This window comes from Pyxicephalus adspersus, chromosome 2 (assembly GCF_032062135.1).
Source record: "Pyxicephalus adspersus chromosome 2, UCB_Pads_2.0, whole genome shotgun sequence".
Lineage (NCBI taxonomy): Eukaryota > Metazoa > Chordata > Amphibia > Anura > Pyxicephalidae > Pyxicephalus > Pyxicephalus adspersus.
The window spans coordinates 82,490,359-82,515,456 of NC_092859.1; the positions used below are offsets into that span (position 1 = coordinate 82,490,359).

The 25,098-nt window shown below is 35.6% G+C and overlaps 1 protein-coding gene across 2 annotated transcripts in view; it reads right to left on the reverse strand.

Annotated features, from left to right (window-relative positions):
• Positions 1-5,094: 5,094 nt before the first annotated feature.
• The window catches only part of LOC140323840 (solute carrier family 23 member 1-like), a 75,374-nt gene continuing 55,370 nt past the window's right edge, over positions 5,095-25,098 (reverse strand). For both annotated transcript variants that reach the window (XM_072401228.1, XM_072401229.1), the window contains exons 8-12: positions 24,113-24,366; positions 22,090-22,254; positions 20,188-20,296; positions 12,373-12,468; positions 5,095-5,429 (exon numbers count right to left, since the gene is read on the reverse strand). In XM_072401228.1, coding sequence (XP_072257329.1) covers positions 5,254-5,429; positions 12,373-12,468; positions 20,188-20,296; positions 22,090-22,254; positions 24,113-24,366 — 800 coding nt within the window. In that variant the 3' untranslated portion in view covers positions 5,095-5,253. The remainder of the gene's footprint in view (positions 5,430-12,372; positions 12,469-20,187; positions 20,297-22,089; positions 22,255-24,112; positions 24,367-25,098) is intronic.

Sequence of the window (25,098 nt, forward strand, 5' to 3'; positions counted from 1 at the left end):
AGGACACCAAATATTATTTAGTGCTTTCCTCCCCAGCCTAATTGTTTTCTTTGGCCAACTCATTTTCTGGATTTCAGTTTTTTGGTTTTTGTTGCTCAGCATTACACAGTTTTCAATGTAAAACTTCTTTAAGGGCCCTTAATAATTTCATAAACCATTTGACATGGAAGGGGGTGATGGTCAGGATAGACATAGAGTAGGCAGAAAAACCTTCAGCTTTAAACCATCATTCTACTAACAATTACAGGTGTCTGCCACTTTTTCTTTCCCTACACAGAATCGTAGAATTATCAAATCTTGCTCAAAGCTCCAACATAACAATGGCCTGCGGATGGTTATCTTTTTCTTACTAATAGCTCTTGTGACTCAGAGGCCAAAGGCTAGGAATTCATTATTAGTTGTGGTCTTATTTTTGGTTATAAACCAGTGTAGTTGTTGCAAAAAGCTTTGGATTTTGGGAATTCAGCAAATCCCTGCAGGCTAGTTTCACAGATGCTATTGTCTATCATTCCTTCTGGTATCCTACAAAGAGTGAATGGTAACATGTTACTTTTACATGAAAATGTCTGCTTTCTAATAGTACTTTATTTTTAGGGCAATTCCCAGGTTCTGTGTTGTTCCTACGGTGGGGAGATACAGTAAATGGCATTCTTACTAACTGTAAGCTTATATAGAGCAAAATTATGATTTCAGCCTTTCCTGCTAACTTATTTGTAAAATAAAATAGGTGATTGGAGAAATCAGATACAATATAGTAATAGTGATATTACAAGCAGATGGGTTAATAAATGGACCAATGCCCACCCAAAAAATAAAATACCTTCTCTTGATTTGTGTCATAACAAATCATTAATAATATGATTATTAACAAAACTGTGTCAACATATTACTGTTCATTAAATAGGGGTTGCAAATGACAGACTAATACAAACAATTACACAGAAGGTGGAGTGGATCTTACTAATACAAAAGCAAAAAAATGTCTTGCGCTCAATAATAGTGATGGGTTTTTGATGGTTTTGCTGTGAATCAATTTGCTAATCTAAAACGTGCAGCCCACAAAACACATTGAGCTATAGGTGCATTTGTGTATATAGTGTATAAAGAAATGAAAATAGAAATATACCATGTATACCATAGAATTAGGTAGTTTTCTTACCCTCATCAAATTTTGACTAAGCTGCTGTGCACGAATTAGGATCTAATTTCTATGACGTGTTGACAGTCACTTTTTGAAGAAATCAGTTTGCCTGAAATCCCTCAGCTCTAATCCTATCTGTGTAACTATAGCTTGTTGAAATGTTATAGCTTTCATTAAGGAACATGCTCTTATTTGTGGATGGACCTGTTTGTTAGTATACCTTTGATGTTCAATACTCTTTGATGTTTTCATTTATCTCTTCGTGATTACCTCATGAATTACAATCTCCCAACTGATTACACCCATATTCCAATTGTGAATGTCCCGTAAGAGCAAGCATGACAATACAGGTGCATGATACAACAATGGCCGGTACCTAGGCTTCATCTAGCTCCTGTGTTGACAGGTACAAAGGTTTAATCGTTCATAGAAATATACAGATTATTATGTGATTCTCCTTTACATCTCCTAAACATTACTTCATGCATAAATATTAGTATTCAGTCCAACCCATACAAACAGAGAAGAACCGTGCCTGAGCTATGACCCCATTTTTTTCAGAAAATGTAAGAAGTCTGGAAGCCTCTGCTGCACTTATCACTGCACTATCAAAGCTAGTACTGCCATGCTTCCAAAGGAAAGGTGTTTTCATTCTTCAGGCATGACCCTTTTTTCAGTACTGTAATGGTACTGGACACTTGAAGGCTTACTCTATAATTGAATAAGATCTGTCATCTCCTGAACTCACAATTAGTGTTGGTCGAATAGCTCACTATTTGATTCGGCAGGTGTTCGGCCGAATATAGCACAAAAATTCGGGTGGTCGAACATCGAGTTCGAACACCATTAAAGTCAATGGGAGAAAAATTCGGGTTTGTTTAATTCGAACAGCCATATTCGGGTCGAATATAGGGACAACCCGAATTCGAACATCAACACTACTCACAATCTTTCAGACATATCTTATTTAAGGTTAATACATCCAGATTTAGAGATGGGCCTACTCACCTGCACAAATTAATTATAGATCATTTTGTTTTTTATTGTTACAGGTAAGGTCTCTTCTGCAAAGAAAAATAGGAAAAAAATATCTGCATGTTTTGCATTGTTGTCTTCAGTGAAAACTCATCTGAGTATGTGCAGCTCAGTGTACGGGGTATAGAACATTAAATTTGTATTTAAACTTCAATTCTTCAAGTTTCAGTTATTTTCCAGTACACCAGTAAATCAGTGCATTTCATCCTTTTTCATGGAATAATGCATCAGCCAAACATACCTATTGATTGATTGTTATTTTGACAAGTATGTCAAAACGTATTCTAAGAAAATGTGTTTTCAAACAAAAGTGTTTCCAAATGATTTGTAATTTGTTTCACCACATCAGTAGTTATATTTTCAGCAGAACATGCAACAATTGCAGGTGTAAAGTAAAAGATTGAAATGGAGCACTCTGAAGATGAGCTTGTTTAACAAAACCTGACAACCAAATAATTATCTGTGAGCAAATTCTGTTTGGGAACATGAATGACATGAGTTATTTGAATACCAACTGCCCATCATTAATGCTTTTTTCTTATTGATACTAGTGGTGATTGACATGACCGATGACCATTGATGCTGGTTCATTTACACAGCCCTTTCTTTCATCAGTGGTATAAATGTAAAAGGTCGTTTACAGCTATATGCAAACCATCATATGTTTCTCTTTTATGACCACTTAAGGATACACTTTAATGGTTCTCATAATTTTTTACATTTACCTTGCTGTTAATTCCTTAGGATATGCATAAAATCTTTATTTTTTAATAGACCTTCAATGCCAGATGTGCTCATGAGAGTGATGTCACAAATCATAACAAAAGCTGCTTACCTTCATACTCTCTCTCTGACGGAAACTCCATATGGATCCTCTGAACAGAGCAGACAGAAAGGTGAGGGAGGGAAATTATATGTTTTTGACTTATTCATTTGTGTTTAGGGATTTTTTTTAGGTGGACAATTTTTTTTTACCTAGGAAAAGATTTGGCAGTACTTGAAAATGATCCTTGCTTATGCTGAAAAAGTAACATGCAATGTTTGCATGAAATATGTCAGAATTATCCTACAAATAAACAATAAAACATATTTTTAATGATAAAACCTTTCCATTCCTCCATACTTTAAACCCTCATATATTAGAACTTTTTAAGCTTTGGACAGAGCAGGATAGGAAAAAAGAACACCTATCGGGTATTTTACTGTTGTCTGTGACTTCATTGGAAGGGGTTTCCTTTTCCATATCCTGCACCATCAGAAAGTGATGAGAAATATCTATAGTGACAACTGCTACACCTGTATCTGACTGTTAATAGGATATATACCAAAGTGAAAATAAAAACATACATGGGATCTGTTTTACCTGCCAGAGGAACTGCATTTCTGTCTACTCAGTTCTGATATTTACAGGGCTCTGTCACCCAGTACAGTTTTTTTTCTCTGTTATAGTTAAATAAGTTTTACAGATCATCTCCCCCAGTCTGTGACTTGACATTGAAAGATAAAAGGCTAACTTATATATAAACCTATTTCTCTCATTGTTTGCTCTTTTTCTGCTGCCAGCATATTCTTTGTTAACACTGCAGTACAACTGGTTCCTGCCCTGCTGCACAAGGACTGCTGAAGGCTGATACCTTGTCAGATTCAGGTTCCTACAATCTTTGTGTTTATATATACATATCCAATGCTATATTATTGAATGTGGAATTGTATGAACTTGTGTCTTGTATAGGTTTTAAAGTAGAATTAAACCTTCATTGATGAGGATGGAGCCATCATAGCCTCTGTTTAGATCTGCAGCTGCTATGGTGCAGCAGATGTGATTAGTTATGACACCAGGCATTTGAGGACGGAGTTCCAGTTCCAGACTGAGAGCTAACTGGCAACTGAGTCATGGCACGAATGAGAGTGTTTTAGAATAAGTTTGAAACTGTGGGATTACCTTTGTTCAATAGGATAACTGCACTTTTAGACACCGTATTAAAATCATACTGTATTTCCCCCTTCCCTGAACTAAAGTAACCCACCTTCCCTTTCCACATATTCACACTTACCACGATGACAGCAAATGTGGCTTCTTCACTTTGTTTACATTAGGCACAATGAAGTCCAATAGAGTTCAATGTAGTGGGGTAAACACATGGGGCCTGATTTGATAAAGCTATGTAAGACTAGGTACACACATGCGTACAGCGTTTGTACAGCCCTTGTAGTCCATCGTCCGAACGACCGTCCTGGCGGATCCACAGATGATGGATGACGAACGATCGTAATGGAAGTGAAGGGGTGAAGGGGAAGAGACCACATCTCTCCCCCTCCCCTCTTTATAGAGCAAAACAGTATGTACAGCACTCATTTATGCATCGTGCAGTCGTTGGAAAGGATCGTGAAAGATCCTTTTAAATGACAGTTGTTGCACATGTGTACATAGGCAAAGGCTGGTGAAGATAGACTATCATGGGATAGCTGGGTGATCCAGCCTAGGGGCCAATTTTTTTTTTTTTTTGCTGCACCTGAGCATGCTAATATTGGCTCGGGGGAGAATGGGGGGGGGGCCATATTAGTCACACCGATACAAAAAAGTCAACCTGGAAAGCCTTTCAGACTCTATGTGCCTTTAGTTAACAACCCCACTGAAGGATTGCCATAGCTTACAGACTGATTTGCTCATTGCATAGCTTCACTAAATATTCTTTTTTCTACTTATACTAATAACAAACTTTACTTTTCTTGTAACCCCTTTGTAAGAATTGAAGAATTGCACATAACATTTCTGTGTGTTATTATTTTCAAAAAGTGCTAGAAATAATGTCTTACAAATGTGACGTTATTGGTGTATGTATTTGCTTTGTAAATAGGATAAAATCCCAGTTTAAAAATCAAATGTTTTGTTAATGGTGCTTTGGCAATGCACAACATTCTCTCTTTGAAAATACATTTATTATTGTGTTATTAGATAAATAGTGTAAGGAATACTTTTGTGGAGGCATTGTCTGGTGATCCTTGATTCTGGTGAATTCTCAGACATTGGTCCTGTGGATGTAGTTTATGCAACACAGCTTGTTGGAAGAGGTCAGTTAATTCCGTTTCATCTGAAATGTTGGTAAGAATGGAATGTATCGACTCCAGGAAAGCTTTTTTAGGTATTTAGTGACAAAAGGCAGATCATAACAAGATTGTCCTACAATGCCATTAGTTTTCCCTGCATGCATTTGTTTATGCCAAGCTGAAGTTCCCCTTTCTTCATCTGAACCTAAGCGGAAATAAGAAACAAGATCATCATTTCTGCCTGAACAAATGATTTATAGCCCTATGCTGGTTGCTAGCCAAAACACGCAAGATCGTTGGGAGAGAAACATCCTGAGATCAGATACTTAAGCACACAAGTTTTATATTCAAACAGTAGTTAAGGTTGCTCCGTGATGATTCATGGAACACACTTACTGAATTTGTTTTTAAAAGTGCTTTGTCAGAGCCAAAAATATATATTGTTCTCACAGCTTGTCTATTGCTATCTAAAACAGACCTAACATTCAAGCAGAATAACACTCAATTTAAAAGTTGTGCACAGTTTTTAAAATTTAGGATAATTGGTACACACGTGTAAAAGTCAGGAACCCAACATTATCCATCATGACAGTATAAAATACTTCAAATTATACAAAATATACTAAGATAGTGCAATGTTATCTTTTCCATCAAGAATTGCACACTGCATTTATATTTCACATATTTTCAGGCAAAGGAAGCTATTAGTTAACATAGACTTGTGCCCAAAATATTGGTTATAGATATTTATTATCACATATTTAAAATGTTACAAAATGCACACTACTCATCTATCCCCGTTCCATCACAAAGCGCCACAATTTTCCTTCTTTTCTTCTTCCTACATATGATCTTTGGTCATCTTGATAAGCCTTATCAGGGTGATATACTCCCGTACGCCATCTTTCATACCCAGTAAGCACAAGGGTTATTGTAATAACCACCCACCTGGTCGTGTGAGACTTTAGTTCCACTTTAACATACAGTAAATATGCTTTACATAAGCCATCTGTGACTTCATTAGCTTTTGTAATGTGAATTAATTTATCCTCAGTGATCCTCAATAATCACTAAAAAGACTCAGGGGCCTTCCATCCTGTTTTGCTGCATTAGCGTTGGACAATAAATATGTCCCGTTCTGAGCGCTTAGATTCCTTTAAATTTGGTTGTTAATGCACAAAAACCATAAGCACTGCAGCACAAATACAGCAACACATGTTGCGGTAGTTTGCAAACATTACCATACTCCAATTTTGTGGGTTTTAGTTGTTTTTTGAACCTTGACAATAATATGGGCACAAAGCCTAAAGCTATAGAAGTGTATGGGGGTTTGTGCTATACTGCTTGTTTAAAATGATGTTTTAATATATATATATATATATAACAAAGCCTAAAGCTATAGAAGTGTATGGGGGTTTGTGCTATACTGCTTGTTTAAAATGATGTTTTAATATATATATATATATATATATATATATACTAAAATATTAATATTTAATAAAGTGTATGTCAGGGCCATGGTAAAAACAGGCAAATCTCTGCAATATACACATATTTTGTTTTATTCCCTATAAAATACTGCAAAAACGGGTAATATCCTACTTTAGTCTAACAACTCATTGTCAAGTAACTTTGCCAACTTTGCCTCCTGGAATACATATCTCATCCTATTGAAGGGGGTGAATTGTCCCCTTGCAGGTAAATAATTTGTGGCTTTACTGACTTCAACCATCCAACCATTTACATTTAGTTTTTTTTCAGCTTTTCTGTCACATGATGGGGTAACCTTTGCAAAATTATTTATCACCACCTTTATTAGGCTAAGTAAAGTGTCATTACCCTTACGATCCTTTTGGTCATAAGGATTTCTTGCATCAAATAAGGAATGTTGCATCAACTTTCCCTTTCTGACAATATCAGAGCATTTTCCACTGTCATCTGCACCAAAAATGTTGATCATTTTCTCAGTGAGGAATTTGTACATTGTGTTTTTTTAGTTTCAGGCTTTGAAAGTTCTCATGCAAACATACCCTAATAATTGAAAGGCAAAAAACAAGTTTTTATAGAATAAACAGAGTAACCCTTACAGACATGCAAGAACTATTCTCAAAACAGAATACAGGGCCATCTTACTTATAGAAGTACTTTTAGTAAAAAAAAAAAAAAAATTAAATTAATAATACAGAATTACTTTTCTATTGTTGATGGGCATGTGATTGAACCCACAGTAGATTTCGATACTATTTTAAGGAAACTTCTTTATTGCCTCATTTACTCAAACTTCCAATAAAATATTATTTAGCAACAATATCTTATTTAAAAAACAATATCTTATTTAAAAACACACGTGGGACGCCGAGTCCACTGCCGGCAGCTACATTAGGGCAGAGAGCACACGGGGCAATGGCTGCTTCTAACAGGGCAGAACCCACGGGACATCTTATGGAGGATTGTTTCATCTATCCCAGGCAGACTTGAACTCTTCTTGGCTTCTGGTAAGCTAGCCTGAATGCTATTCTTGATATAATGGAGGCTTTTAGTTTGTTTTAGTTCTAACTGTGCTTATACCTAATAGAGGATTACTATATCTATTCCAGTTTGACTTTCAATATGTGAGCTCCATTACAATCAATATTTGATTGTTTGTTGTTTTAAGGACTATTTTGGCGAATCAGAACCTTAAACTGAGAGTTAAGTAAACTAAGTTCAATACAAACATTGTTTACATTGTTTGTATCATACCTTGGAACACACACATATTTCACTGATAGCATTCAGCTAAGAAAAATATGTGGTCTTTTTTTTTGTCTGTCTAACATCCCTTAAATTAGATACATTATTTGATATAGGGTTCTTGGTTTATATGGAAATATACAGCTCAATAAAATATCCTGTAGGGACTGTGACTTTAATCTGAAATCACTGTCTATAATACACTCTACACATCTCATCATTTGGTTGTTGCTTCCTGTTTATTGGCACCCACCGCCCTTCTGTGCTTTTTTCCTGTGTGAACCTGCTTTGGCACTTGGAAAGTGATACTAGACTTTGATTTTATGCTGTATCATTATATTTACTAGTCAATATTAAAGTATAATAAAGACAATTATAAAATGAACTATTAAGCAAATTTGCAGGATTTTCATGTTATATTTGCTGAATTTAAGGTCTCATCTAGCCTCATCCTGAAGAAGTGGTGTTACACCACGAAAAGCGTTGATGATACACTGGCACTTCTTGTGCTATAATGTTTCAACTATGTATTTATGTTGATACTTTTATGTAAAAGTGGACGTATGTCTGTATATTGTAATATAGGGACACAGTGGTTCTTATTCTGGGACACTGCAAAAATAATGTCTTCTAATTTACTTTTTATTATGATGTACCAATAAAATACTTTAAAAGTTTTATATATGTTGTTAATGTCCCGTTTCTCTGCATATATTTGGTATTATTTTAGGATGTGGCAAATGGGCATTTAATGCAATATATTGAATGTTCGCCAACCAGTAAACCCTTTATTTATATGTACATTATTTAAAAGCAGTTTATCTTCTGCCTGCTTGCAATATTTATTCGGGACTTTCACTGAGCTACTCATAAGTGGGTGAGTGTACAGTTTCAGCATTCCCCAGGTGTCTGGATAAACTAATGGTACATGTACATCATAATGTCATCCAGGGCTGCTCAATAAGATAACACCTGAAACCAGAAGAAAATGAATGCCAAGATGTTGGTGGTGTTGGCAGGGCAACAAGGTAGATTGCAATACAGGTAGTCCCTGGGTTACATGGGAGATAGGGAATGTAGGTTTGTTCCTAAGTTGAATTTGTATGTAAGTCGGATCAGGTACTTTATTTTAATAAAAGCAGTTAGGACAGATGTATGTCTCAGCATATTATTAGGCAGCTTGGTGTCAGTTACTGTACAAAATCCTCACTGTGAGCTAATCACAAACAAATTAAATAGAAGTAAAAAGAGAAAATAGAGGGGCTTTAGGCTATTGTATATTGTTTTCAAAAGGCAATATTTACAGTATAGTGTCATACATCAGTATAATGGTGTATTATATCACAAGACCATCCCCCATTGTAAAGTCATGGGGTGGAGAATAGCTAGGCTAGGCTGAAGAATTGCATTTCAGTCTGCATTGCTTGTCCCGTAAAGTGGATAAGCGTAAGAAACGTCTTGTTACCCCACGCATTTTGCTTCCTAAGTTTCAATATTATTACACTTACAAGCATATCACAAAAGTATTGAACATCATCAAGTGTATAATCAATGGCAGTGACATTTAATATTGTGGTTCCGTGTCAAAAGAATTATATAAAAAAGAGGGATATTCAAACTTAAATACTTAAATATTAGTATAAAAGGGTTATATGGTTATGTATGCTGATGCATATAGAACTGTGAAATGCTGTACATAATTTGCACATGAGTTTCTAAATACTTATAAATACATTAATACATATGAACTAATACTATAATCTGTCAGCTGTATAGCTTATGTATTTATGGTTGCTGTGTGTTGATTATACAATGTTGTGTATTAGTATATACAGCTGTGAACCATCATAGTTAGTATTGGATAGTACGGTGGGCTGTCATGGTGCATATAAATTGTATAGAGAACCGTCATGATCAGTATTGATTATATAGTATTTGTATATATTCTATATTTGTTGCGTTTGTTATAGGGTATATACATATTGAAAAATATGTATATACGTCAGGGGGAAAACCCTCCCCCTTTGGCTTCTGTCCCTTCTGTCTTCTGCCCATCAAACATGCTGGGGCACATGCACACTCAGGATTACAGGACGCAGATACTCCCACCTATATTAGGCGAGCTTTCCTATATATTAGGGCGGGCTTTCCTATCAAGACAACCCTTTGAGAGCCATACTAAGCAAGACCATTACCTGTCACTTGTTTCATCAACAGATTCGGTAAGCACTCCCTCCTATATTTGACAGCACTGTATGCACTTTATGCAGTTGATAGACAGCAAGTAAACCCTACATTATATGTATTGACTAAACAACCAATTCTTCTGTGTAGGTATTTTATAAACCAAAGATCTGGGAACATCTACACTTTCACTACATCGTTACTCAAGGCATCAATTGTAAGTAAAACCATTACTCTAAATAGGTTTATCATCATCCAATCTATATACTTTATAGATAATAAGTTTAACATCAATAGCATCATTTATTCTCACCACCTGTGTCATACTTATCTGTGACATTCACACAACTTCGCTAAGACACGTAAGTCAACTCTATTTTTATCTGTTTTAAATTCTGACAATGATTTATTTATACACAAGGACATTTCTGTAGAACACATAATTTACTCAGAACTACCACACTTTAATAATATGATATGATTTTATGATATGATACTATGACCATATCATAAACTATAAACATATTTTAAAAAGCGAGCTACCTACCCTCTTACTCCTATATATTCACAAATATAATAAAAAATTCCTACCTACAGAAATATATAAACACAATACAACATCTATACTTACAACCTGTGCTATTTCATGATATTTTCAAGCCTTTATTAATGTTTTTCCATGTTATGCTTCAAAAACTGTTCTAAATGATGATATTTTCAAGCCTTTTTTTCTATTTATATGCTATGCTACTATGTGCAATACACTATAAGGAGTGGTATACTGATTTCTCTATATGTACTTTGTTTTATATATATATACAGTATATATGTTTGTTGCATACCCCTGAGGAAGCCCTCATGGCGAAACACGTTGGGTAACAAGATGTTTCTTACACTTATCTACTTTACGGAACAAGCAATCTCTTTAGACTAGAACGCAATTGTTCAGCTTAGCTATTTTCCACCCCATGACTTTACAATGGGGGATGGTCTTGTGATGTAATACACCATTGTACTGATGTATGACACTATACTGTACATTTTGCCTTTTGAAAACAATATACAACTTTAAATAAGAGCCTGAAGACCCTATCTTTTCTCTTTTTACTTCTATTTCATATGTATACTAAGAGGGGCAGCTCATAAAAGATTTTACTACAACTTGATGAATGAAAAATGAGAAGGTGTTTGCCTCCATACCCTTAGGTTAATCACAAACAAAGCAAAAAAACAAAAACTTTATGGAGCATAGACATTTTTTTACTTCTAGAGCAAGCTTTGCTTTGATATGCAAAAAGAAACAACTGCAGAGTTTATCTTGGTCATTAAAGAGGTACAAGATGTTGCAGAAGAGCTCAGTCTCAGCTGTGTTAAGCAAAATATTTCTTCTGCAAGTCATGCAAATCGACCCCTCCCCCCATAAAGCCTCCTTCCTGCACACGAATCAGCAGGGAAGCCCCATTTGTATCTAAGAATCGTCCTTATGTCGGATGTCCCTAACTTGGAGACTACCTGTAGTTGCATTTCTGGAGGGAGGTGACATTTTTGCACATAATGTCTTTTTTGCCCTATTTTTCAGGATGTCATATATGAAAAGATTAAAAGTGGCAGTTGACATGATACCAATAAGCATTGCTTTTATTATCCATAAAGATTTTTGAGGTGGTAGTAGTAATGGTAATGGTGGCCATAGCTGTGGCAAAATATGAGTGATGAAAAACTGAATAAGAGACAGAACAGAGAAGTTTCTGACTTTTAGACAAGTGCTTTTATTAAATCTGAGTAAAGTAGTTTTAGGATCTGATTACTAGAGATGAGCGAGAATGCCTCTGACATTCTCGCAAAAATTTTTTCGAACTTCCAATGGTTCCGTGAAATTTCGGCGAACCGATTTCGCAAAACCATCGGAAGAGGAAATTAAAACAGGAGGATTCCCAGAGCTGCATTCAGCCCTGGAAATCCTCCTGTTCGTGTGATCTCTGGGCACTAGAATTTAATTAACCTCTAGTGCCCCGGGGATCGCACATTCTTCTCAAAGAATGCAGCCACAGCTGCAATCATTGAGAAGATGCCCGGCAAAGAGTTACAAACATATTAAAATAAAACAAGAGATTTTTTTTTATTTTCTTTGATTGTTTATTGATTAGTACCTTAAAAATCCCATATAAAATCAATATTAGATTTACAAAGCTGTAAATCTGGCCTTTAAGTAGAACATATGTAAAATTTACCTGGTATAGTATTGTCCAGTAGACAACCAAAGAATCCTCCAACAAACATATTTGTTGTAAGAAGTACAGTTACAGTTTGATCGATTTCTTTTATTCCTGTTAAAATAAAATTATCAAATATTTATTATTTATACTTTAAGATGTTCTCATTAAAACTTATTGAACATCATGTACAAAATGTAAGAAAAAAAGTATTTGTGTTGTCTGAAGTATTTAGTCAACTCATAAATTAAATAAGTAAAAAGAAAAAAAAAATTATATGAAAATGACTGATAGCCCTAGGAAACCCTGTGTATTATATTTTCATAATTACACCTAACTTCATGAAAGAAATTTAGTGAACAATTGCAAATTGATGCTTCATGAATTTCCCTCACTTCTTATTTAGTAAAACTACTGTATTTTAATCCACTAAAGGAAAAAAAAGCCCAGCATGTTATTTATTTCTAATATATGGTTAAGCACTTAACCTTAGTTACAGTCATTCTGGATCACTTTCCAAAACTTCTGGTTAGAGAGCAAACACTGAGCCCCTGTCCTTCTAGAGATTCTAAGTTTTGGGAAAACAAATATTTGGGCTGCAAAAGAGTGTCTCTTGTTTACCTTAAATGTTTGTTTAAACTTATATAAGTATTTCAATTTAAAATGCTAAAATACATAGTTACTAAAATCATTGCAGATAACTGATAAACACCTAAATGATTATATAAATACCTTATTTTTAGTCCTAGGGGTCCAAATATAATTACTTGATGGATGCGTGCCATTTAAAACCACGGAAAGAAAGTAGGAGAGGAAAAGGGAATAGGTAAATGTGAATGAAAAAAAAACAAAAAAAGGGAAAAGGGAAGACACAAGAGGGAAGAGTTGGAAAGGGAAAGAGGGGAAGTAAGGGAAGTACATAAGAAGGAGGACCAAGGCCAAGAGAAAAGGGAGAAATATTAAAAAGATAAGAAAAGAACTGGGTTGAGTAGAAAAAAGTTAAGGGGAGAAATTTAAAATAAAGTGAAGATAAAGAGTAGAAAACAGAGTGGCAGGAAGGGAGGCAGGGGTAGTGAAAAGAGGAAACATACAAATTGTTTTAACAGTATACCGTATATACTGTATATATGCTGTATTGCAGGTAGATGTCCTGAAACTATGTTGTGCAGTCTCCTATTAAAAATTCAAACCAGCAGTCTTCAATTGAAAACCAACAAGCTTAAGGCCCACCCACAACCCAGAGTTTTAAAGGAGGTGTATAGTACCAGCTACTGGGGAGTGAGAAATAAAGTAAAGAAAGGTGCTTTTAAATGGTACCTTAGGCTAAAACTAGCAGAGAAAGGATGACTCTGCAAGTGTCTGTAGGCTTGCTGTTGTAGAAGTTTACTAGGAGATAGAAAACACAAACATATACCAAGGAACAGTGAGACTTGAGTCTAGACTTGTATTAGAGTATAATGAAAACAGCAACTGCAGCATTACAAATGATGTGCCTTACTATTTGCTGCTCCTTATGGGCTTCTGCAAAGGCTGGGAATACTTCAAATTAAAATTCTGCAAACATACAAGCATACTAATGCTGGTAATGGGTTCCTAGGTTAGGATAGGTTAGTAAAGGAAAGGTGTACTAACATAGTTAATAATAAAGGTAAAACATGATATTAGGTTTATTTTACTATAAAGCTAGTTGTCCGTTTTGTGACTATGCACAAATGTGTCCAGTAAAACGGTTGATGCAGTCCACACTTTTGAAGATATAAAGGTAAGCTATATATATCTTACAATTAAAATCAATTTATTGTGAAGGAAATGAGTAACTATGCAATTTCCTTATTTCTAACAAATCAAAGGGATTTTGAACTATTACTCATCTAGGAGTCTGGAGTGACTGATTACATCCCCCATGGGGTCTACCACTGTCAGCATCTGAATCAAATATTTATTTCTTTACTAACAAACATTTTTAGCGTGACTGATTTACTTAGGTATTTTAAATTGTTGACAAAAAGGTAACGGATGATTGTGAATAAAATCTGGATGCAAGAGGTATCATTGCTCCAAAGTGAATTTATGCAAACATGTGTATACATTATAAAGAATAATAATAATATTTAACATTATTGAATTTGTAAAAATATACAGAATCTTCAATAACTTTAATGTATGATTCATAAACTAGTCACTAAGGTGTAACCTCATTTCAATGAGAATAAAAGAGTATATTTTAAAATGCCTCAACAGCATTCCATACATAATTAAATTTTAGACAGCTTGGACAGGGTGTTAGACCATGGAAATCTTGTCTAAAAGTATGACAGATTATCTTACCTATAACACCTATGAAATATTCCTATCAATTTTAAATTTGTTAAATGTAAAAAGCTTCAGGGGCTTTGTTCCAGGTGTTCAAATTAACAAGTACGTAGCTTTATTCCAGTAATATTTAGCATATTTACTAATATATGACTAGAGGAAAGAAGAGACTTCTAACGGCGGCTTCTTTTGTAGGATAATTTGATACTTTCATCTAGCCCTGATTTCCACTAAATCAAATCATTTTTTTTATTATTAGTAAAAGTAGAAGCTTGCTGGAGATGACTTTCAGGATTAATAGGATGGAAACTACATGCGGTTGCATTGTATATGTTTAGCTCTACAGCTCCACCACTAGTGCAGATTAGTAATAAAAATACTAGAGTACAAGAGCCCACTGGATGATTGGAAATAACACCAGCAAATTGAATACTTGTGACATGCAAACTTGAAATTCTTTTGAAATGTTGAAATTCTCAATAAATACACAATCTAGTCAACATTGATTTTAAAAAAGCAAAAAGCCATTTCCTTAGCTTAAAATAAAATATTAACGTTTTAAATAATAATAATTATAATGTAAAACTAAACAATAAGTTATTGTGACTGTTACAAGCAGAGGTTTTTAGCATGTGCTAGCCAAAAAGTATTTACTTTCTTTACAGCTCTAGAACTGGACACTTTTTACTTCATTTATGACTGAGACCCTATTAAAACAACTGACTTTAACCTGAGAGCACCATACTACCAGATGGGCCCACTGCTTTTGTAATTAAATCAGCTTTTTACCCCCAAAGACCCTCTAATCCAGCAAACTGCAGTGCGATTTACCTGACACATCTGTTGTTAAACATAAATGAGAAAGGGTGGGTGGGATAACTTTATTTGTTGGCTGGCATTCTGGAACAAACTTCCAGCAACACCAACAGATCTTACCCTTGCAGCTCCTCCCTGCCATTTCACTTTTAGCTTCTAATCAGGCAACTCCTGATACACTAAATTATATTACAATACACTAATCCTTAATTATGTATTTAGTAATACACACACCCCACTCATTCATCCCTTCTCTTATTTTGTTATATTTGTCTGACTTTGGTTTAAGAAAACTGTGGATCTGATGCATCTAATTGTGCCAAACAAAGTAGCAAAGTAGTTCTAATTGTGGTTATTACCCAATAATGCACAACTGTTAACACTTAAGGCAAATCTAAACATAATAAATATTATTTAAAAGTAACGTTATTCAAAAATTGTGTTGCCATGTTTTAAATATTAAGCTTCTTTCAATAATAAATTTCAGGATGCTGCAATGAAGCCTGATACAATAAGTCTAGAGAACAGACAATTCTAAACAAGATTTGATCAAAAAGATGTTTGTGGTCAAATATTGATTGAGTGTGCTCTTGTTTTAAATAAATTTTTATTCAATTTGATCTTTTTATTGAATCTAGCATCTAATTTGTAAATGGACAGTGAAAGAGAAGCAGTAAAGTGATATGTGGATCTTTCCTTTACAATTTCTCCTTCCATCGATATGCATGCTCCTTGTTAGCATGGCTCATTTTGCTGTATTTCTCATCATACTCTGATTTCTGCTGTACAGATGACCAAGAGAGTTTCATACTAACTCAACCCCAGGTACTTGCACTACTTGCATTTAAAATTAAAATACATTTTATAATAAAAATGTATTTAAAAAAAAAACAATACTGATTTTGCTGATGCATTAACAAATATGAACCTGCATTCATACTAATCTTTTATGTCAACCTATGCTTGAGCTCAAGAGTTGATGGTTTATAGCTATTTTATTACAATTTATATAAAAAATTCATTTTACAATAAAATGAAAAAATATTATCAGACTAAGTAATCCTAGGGCGTCCTCTGACCTTAACAATTCACATTACAAATGTACGTATTGAGCTGTACTGTGACTCACTCAGCTGCATGTACAATATTATGTGAGCTATTGTGATCTGTTAACAGCAGGCTTCTTCCACAAAGTAAATTAGACTAGTCTGTCAAAAATGGAAAGAAGCAAAGATGCCTGCTAAAATGTAAATACAACTTTTTTTTTTGTAATATGTCATATTTACCTGACTAAAAATTAAGTATTTTTAAACACAAATAAAGTATATTCCACAGGCTATGATTTGATTACGTTTCCAATATACTAACTAGAATTGCTACGAATAAAAGTTGATGACTTCATAAACTAGTCTAATTCACATTAGTAAAATAGGAAGGAAACTGTCCTGGTAAATGTCTATTTCGCAACAAGGTGTTCCCCCGACAATGCAATAACACCACTTGGCAAGTTTGCTTTGTTTGATTCAATTGTATTTACAGAAAGAAAAATAGACTACAAACCAAAGTGGCTTCATAGCTTCTAAAAGGACTGGTAGTGAATTGAGGTGAAGCCAAAGAAAGGAATTTATCTGTTCATAAACAATGTTTCATAAATATTAGTGAAAGGAACATTTATTTAAATGTAGGTAATTATTCAAGGACTACTTGCAAAGCTAGGTAATGCCGACCCAGTCTATTTTGTGTTTGGGACAGGATCCAAGCAGAAGGATTGCTCAAATCCAGCACTTGAAATTGTGCAGTGATTACTTCTCCCTGACAACAGAGAATGTTACTCCATCTGTGTTTTTTAGTGTTGGCGCTTAAAGAACGATAACACTTTGGCCAAGCTAAATCACTCATTGACATTTTTCTCTACTGAGTTGCTGTGAGACACATGTTGACAAATGAGGATGGGATTTTGCATGCACATGGAACATTTCATTGTAATAATGTCTGTTACCAAACAGATAGAGTGCTAATTCCCAATTTTTCTTCAAATCATTCATTTGTTCAGGACGTTATAATCAGTACTTGTTTTCTTTACCCCATACTTTTTTGTTGCAGCAGGGTATAATTATAAATAACATACTACCCCTCAAAATATAGACCCTCAAATAGTTAAGGAATAAAGGAATCCTGACAATTCATTGAATTTAATTTACTGTTTTCTTGTTCCAGGTATATGGTTTAGAATTATTGAAGCTAAACACAGATAGGAATCAAGCATTTTTCAAAGAAGTTTTGCAGTTTAGCTACTGCTCTTATGATGGGGTTTTTTACTGCTCTTGATACACACCTGAAATTAATTTTGGAAATTGTTGCCCATAATTTACCAAAACTTTACTTTCCTGGATTCTTCTCATGTCATCTGACTAATATCCCTCCCCCTCATAAACACCTCTATCAAGCTCATTAAAGACAGACCCTGCCTTAGCCTGTTTCTTTTAACCTTCATTTCTTGTGATGAGTACCAGGTGGAGAACCTAGTCTGATGTGAGGGAAATGCAGTAAAAAAAAATTATAGATCGTGCAAGGCAAAAGTTTTTGAAATTCCTGGATCTTTGTATGTCAGCCTACCACAGGACATGACCGGCAATGATCATGGAGGCAAGGGGGGGTAGAAGAACCAAAAAAATGTAATTTTAATGAGTCAATAAAGAAAAAATAACTAAAGACACTGGAGAACCTAAACTAACTTTTTTGAGCTTGTTATGGGTGAGACTATAGGAAGTCAGATATAAATGGCATTTAAATGCCAGAGGATTTGTAATTCTGTTTATCCACTCTTGAAATTCAAACATCCCTACTAAATAACATAGGTCGGTGATCACGCTTTATGCAATACAACTTTCATCAACCAACCCTAGCCTGCTGATTGGACAATTAATGCTGCTGCACAGTGGAGAACTAATTCATTCAGCCAATTATGCCAGAGGGCAGACAAAGACCCAGTACCTGACCCTAGCTGCCTCGGCTGAACACAATGAGCCTGATATAATAAAGCTCTCCAAGGCAGGAGTGGATAAACTTACATCAGTGAACCTGGGTGACCCAGCAAACCTGGAAAAGATTTCTTAAAATCCTTTGCAATTTTTAGCTCCGGGCTTGCTGGATCACCCAGATACACTGGTCAAAGTGTATCCCATCCAGTCTTGCAGAGCTTTATTTATTTAGGCCTAATGACAGAAGCTTCACTCTGGAGTGCCTATCTCCATAGGCAGATGGAGCTCGTCCTATTGTGTAGTGAAGATTGGCTAGCTCTGGATATGTTAATGCTAAAATGAATGGCTGTGGGCTCCGGTTTGGACATCGCTGGATCCTGCAAAAGAAAGTTTTTATTTTTCTCTTGTATTGTGTTAATATATTTTGGGGGTTTTTCAACCCTATTATGTACTCATGTATGCATTCTCCAGGGTTAGAGGGCAGATGTCTGGTGTCTGCCTATTTAAGGTGGGCTACCAGTTTCCAAATAGCTCCCCATCCGAAGACCTCACTAACACAGGGGGTATATTGTGGAGATAAGGCTCTTTCCCCCAACAATAGCCTTTGCCACTTTGTCAGGTGGGGGGTCTTTTTTTGGCAGAAGAGAAGGTAGCTGACCTTTTGCAGCCTTTGATTTTTGGCAAGCCCCATTTTCGTTCCAAAAACTTCCCATAACTTTTTAAGTGTCTGGTTTCCTATAGGACCCCATGATGTGCTTTTTTTTCTGGCCAAATTGGCTGAGGTATGTAGTGTTGGATAGATATTTCCCCCTTTTTAAATCTATTATCAATGGACAAAATGACTGTTCAATGTATCCCAGTTCAGGGGGCAAGGTGTGGTTCTGCTGTTTCTGCAAGTTGCTTACTAAGACTGAGATCCTCTCAGATATAGCTGTTGGTGGGAAGAAGGCTGCACTTCCTAGTATTCCTATGCCAAAAACTATGCTATCAGTCCTCGGAAAATACTCTGTTCTTCCTTTAGCTGAACTGGGCGAGTTTACAGCTGCATATAATAAAATGAATGCCCTACATTCTACTTTGAATCAGGGATAGAAGATAGAAGACAGATGTTGACAATGGCTAACACCTGCCAAAAATAGTATTTTTTTAACCACCAAGCCTGCTAGTAGCAAATCCAATTAAACTCAAAGCACCTGAGTCCCACAATAGCAATGTAGACTTCTGTTGTGGCAGTTACCCTACTGTGCAAAGTTTTAGATAACATTAGATTAGTAAAATATTGGCTTGCCTCCTTCAGTAAAGCTACGTACACACGGCAGATTTTTATCGCCCGATAATCGGCATTGGCCAAATATCGGGCGAAAATCTGCCGTGTGTACAGTCGGTGTCGTCCATCGTCCGAACGACCGTCCTGCCGGATCCACGGACGATGGACGACAACCGATCCTAATGAAAGGGAAGGGGGAGAGCGCGCAGCAGGGTGCCGCTCCATCGCTCCCCCCCTCCCCTCTCCATAGAGCATGAACGGTGCTGTATGTACAGCACCGTTCATGCATCGTGTAGTCCCTTGTCGTTGGAAAGGATCGTGAAAGATCCTTTCCAACGACAAAAATTGCAAGTGTGTACGCAGCTTAACACTTGTCAAGGTCTATTCATTGCAATATTTAAAAAGCATGACATTTGTAGACAAAGATGGTATTTTGCAATAATTAATTCTACTTACCTGTGCTGATAATACCTGGATTATCTGCTAGCCATGTTGGAATAACAAGGCCAGAGAACATAGAAAATCCCAAAACAAACAGGTTTCTTGATGAGTTTAAATCAACATACTGAAAAAAGAAAAAAAACAACAAATACATAATTGATCAAATAATTTTGGCAGTACCTATTTGAAGTTACAAATGTTAGGAAACAACACCAATGTCCTCTTACTAAAAAAATATTATACACTATGTATGTGCAAACCTACTAATCCCCTCTCCCTATGGTGGTACATGAAAAATTAACAACTTGAACATTTTAAACGTAATGGTAATGTGATACACTAGGTAAAGATAAAGTCATCTTGTGGTAATAATTCAATATCAGACACTATACACATGCTGCAGGAGTAAAACAACATACACAGAGTGGGTTTTTATATTTTCTGGGGTTATATGCATTTGAGTGACTAAAATTTTTACCTTACATAAAAGGGCAAACAACCCTTTCATATAGGGTAAAACTGACCTTTTCTTTTTGGGTCGGGGGTTTAAAACCCTTTTTTAAAAAAATAAAAATAAAAAAAAAATAAAAGGTTAAAGCCTCCCCTTTCTGTTTTGATCACCGCAGCAATCAACACAGAATGGGAGCGCAGAGCCTCCCGGGGGACATACATCATGGATCCCAGGAGGCTTCTGGCTGCTTCTTCAGGAGGAAGCATTTTTTTATTCAATGTAATAAAAAAAAGACGATCTAACGCATGCCCAGTGAGATTGTCACTCTTTTTTTCCCGTCTATGTCACCCAATATCGCACTGTGCCAGCCTGAGATTAGGTGATGTACAAAGAAGGGCAAAGAAGATGGCGGCACTCGTTGTTTCCTCTGTGCCGGGACGAATGAGGATACTGAGACAACTCAGGACCCAATCCAGGAAACCCCAGGGGGATTGATGGATCTGCGAAGGTAGAGGTGAGTGAGTTTTTTTTTCCTAGTTTATTTCTGCTTTAATAAAGTTCGTTTTTAGGTGTTTATGTGGGTCAATAAACTGTAGCAATGGAGTGTAATGAGCAGGCAGTACACCAAACACTTTTTGTTGATGTGGATGAGAGAAAAGCTGATTTCCGAGTTTAGGCTGAGGATGATAAAGGTCATAGCATAGAGTGTGTGGACCCTGTGTGTCTCCTGCAGATTTTTCTAAAGTATAATCTGATAATCCATATAAACATTCTCCTATTAATAATAATATTTATCATGGTAACTGAAGCAGAGGGTGAAGCAGTAAGACAATCAACATAATTACATCAGACACATTTCCATTTCTTAATCTTTAAATTATCCCCCTTCTTCCTTCTATTCTTTCAACTATACTGATATTCATCCGTTCAAAATCCTCTCTTCATACATCCTTCCATCAGTCCCACCTTCTATCAACATCTCTCTATCTGTGTCCTCATTCAGCCTTTTGTGTGGGGCCTATCATGCAAGATATATATGGTAAGTTTTGTCTTGTAAAAAATTAGAAACAAACTGCATTTGTTGCATGAAATGTCTTAAATGTCGGAATGCAGACTTTTTAATTAGCAATAGGCATCTTAATAAAGAACAGAGAAGCAGATGGTATATGCGTCCTTGCTGTGTTCCTCTTTATGATACTATTACAATCAAAATTTCTAATATAGAACAACACTTGCAAATATTTCATATAGTTTGTCTTGAAGTAAAAATCCATTTGTCCCATTTATATAATCTACTGTTTTTCCATGTTTAAAAAGTTAAAACATGTTCTGCCATTTACACTATTCAAAAAATGTTTAGTTTTTTTTAAAGAACTGTTTTATTAATATTTAAGGAATAAATAATGCATATATCATAATATAAACTGCTGAAATTACACGAAAATGTATTGCACACATGAAATTACCTGGAGATTTGAAATACCCACTGCAGCAATCATCCCAAACATTATCATAAACATTCCTCCAATTACTGGCTCTGGAATTGTGATAAAAATAGCACCAAATTTGCCAAACAGTCCAAGAATAATTAAAAGGATTCCTGCTGTTTGCATTACTAAACGGCTTCCAACCTGGAAAAGAATACCATGAATTGTAAAAATAACTTGTATGGTGTGAAACTATTTTTTGCATCTATCTTATACATTAAATCCAACCTGTTTTTTTGCTGTAACAGTAATGTTGTGGTTCCCTTTTTCATTACTTGCTTTCTTGACCCAACTGATTGATAGACAAGTAATTGGGGATGGGGGGGGGGAGGGGTAGGAAGGTAAGCCCAGATAAGCAAGAGGCTGTGAAGTGATCAGCAAGAGGCTGAGAAGGTAGCCATAGTGGGTTCCAGGCTGAGAGAGAGCCAGAGTGGATTCTGGGCTGAGAGAGCCAGAGTAGATTCTGGGTTGAGAGAGAGCCAGAGTGGATTCCAGGCCGAGAGAGAGCAAGAGTGGATTCCAGGCTGGGAGAGAGCCAGGGTGTTCCTGGCTGAGAGAGCCAGGGGGTTCCAGGAAAGCCAGCGGCAAAACAGTACTACAGAGCTGTAAGTGGAACAGTACTGATATAGTGAATGTGTTAGTAAGAGAGGGCACCTAAGTGAGGTAACCAGAGGCCCAGCCGGGCTACTGTTTTTTGTTTTGTTGTGAAGCTGTGGAGTCTGCTGTAACACTTGCCTAAACAAATAAAAACTGCTGTTATTTGGGACTTTTGGAGTCTGCTGCCTCTACTCTGCCCTGTAAGCACCCCGTTACCATGAGCAACCCCCGGTGATATGCCAATATATATATATATATATATATATATATATATATATATAAATAAATGCTGCTTTCTAAAGAGTATCATTTGCCTGCCTTGGTCAACTAGTTAGAAGTTCCTCAGGACCCATTCATTAAAACAATAGTTAAACAGAATATTTGGAGTTTGTATATAGTTTCTTTCATTTCATTTTATGAGTCATAATAATTGGTACTGTGTACTCAGAGTCCTAGGAATGAGCCAGACCCCCTCCTTTCTCAACTCTACTCTCTCTATTGGGGTTATATGGATATTGTATTACAATATTAAAACATACAGCGTCTACAATTCACTTTCTGTAAAAAAAAAAAATATCATAATCCCCTATTACTGTAAGTGTTGTATTCAGCATTAATTAAACTAGTAACTAAGTGGTTTCAGCCCTAAAAAACTGAACAAAGCTTGAAAAACAGCATACTCTTTCAATAAAATACATTTAATTAAAATAAAACATCCATATTCATTCACACCTTAATTACCTTTCAATAAATTACACAGTATCCAGAAAAGTTCATTATGTTGTCCCTGTCATTTGCCCTTATAAAGTGTGCAAAGCTTACCATTGCTCTACTATAAATGTGTCCACTTCAGTTTAATAGCAAAGATGATACTACCCTTATCGGTTGTATAAAAGTAACCCACCCTAATACCACATATTAAACTTTCCTTTATGCCCCTACTGCCCACTGAGCAGCACAGAGAGAGTAAAGAAAAATCCAGTGTTTTGAGTTGCTCGAGACACATTTTAAACAAGGCTGATGACCCTCTAATCTATTCCTCTTGACATAAACATAGTCAATAACTAATTACCAGCCTTGTCACATGAAAGGGAGGATAGTGCGTCAAATGCTCCCCCACACTTTGAAATATGGGTACTTTGTTTGCTTCTGTGGGTTGAACAGAATGGTAGGGGAGCAAAGGAATGGTAGCTATGTGTCTGGTATTTAAGTAAGGGGCATTTTTCTTTTCTATTTAAAAGATAGAAATCATACGAAAGACAGTAGATTAGATTTAAACATGTCCGGACAACAAATTACCAGGGGACAAGACAGCAGAGTGAATTATAAAACATTTTCCTATCTGTGCCAAAAACAGCCAATTTAACAATTAATTAGCTTACATAACATGCACATGGTAATGTACCTTTGTTATCCCTAAAGCTGCAATGTTCTGGCTGTATGAGGTAGTTCCATTTCCTGTTCCCCAAATACCTGCCAAAATGCATCCAATCCCTTCCATTCCTATTCCTCGGTTTAAAGCATGTGTTGGCGGGATTGGAGCTCCAGATAATCTTGAACATGTGTAATAATCCCCAACTGACTCAACAGTCGAAGACAGTACTCCTGATATCATCCCTAGCACAGAAGAAAGACTGATTGTTGGCCATCCCCATTGACCTGTAAAAAAAAAAATAAAAGAGTAATAAATACTAAAATTTATATAAAACCATTTTGTATCCATAAGAAAATAAATAGAATTTCATAACCATCATATTTTGCTGAGGAACAGTTAAGCTCATTATTGCTGAAACAGAGTTAGATTTGGCTGACTTCTTCTGAGCAGTTCAATTATACAATGAAACAGTTACAGAAAGCTGACAACAATTTAGTTGACTCATTTTTTGTATTAGGGAAAGAGCTGACCACATACATGTGTGTGTGTGTGTGTGTAGATATGTATACATATATCTTACAAATTAAATGATTTAACTAAAACATGTTTAAACAAAACATTGCTGATAAAACATTGCTGCTTGATTAGTGATATTACAAAAGACATTACCTATCTGTAAGTAAATGTTAACCATGTTCCAGACTCATTTAAATTTCCTGCTAAATGTCAAGGATAAACCCATCTCCAAGTAGCATTCCAAAAATCTTTAGAACAACTTAATAAACAACTTTTCCACAAATCATCTTTACTCAAGTAAAACTGTCACTATTATATAAAGAACCTAATTAATGTATAAGAACTGTTCAATAAACTGTTTGCTTTTAGGATTTTTTGCATATATTTTTTCAAAATAATCGAACATTGTTCTAAAATATTCAGATTTCTGTAGAAGAATAATAGTTAAAATTTCGTAATGTAGGATAGGTCTTGGATGGACATTTCACTATAAATGATAT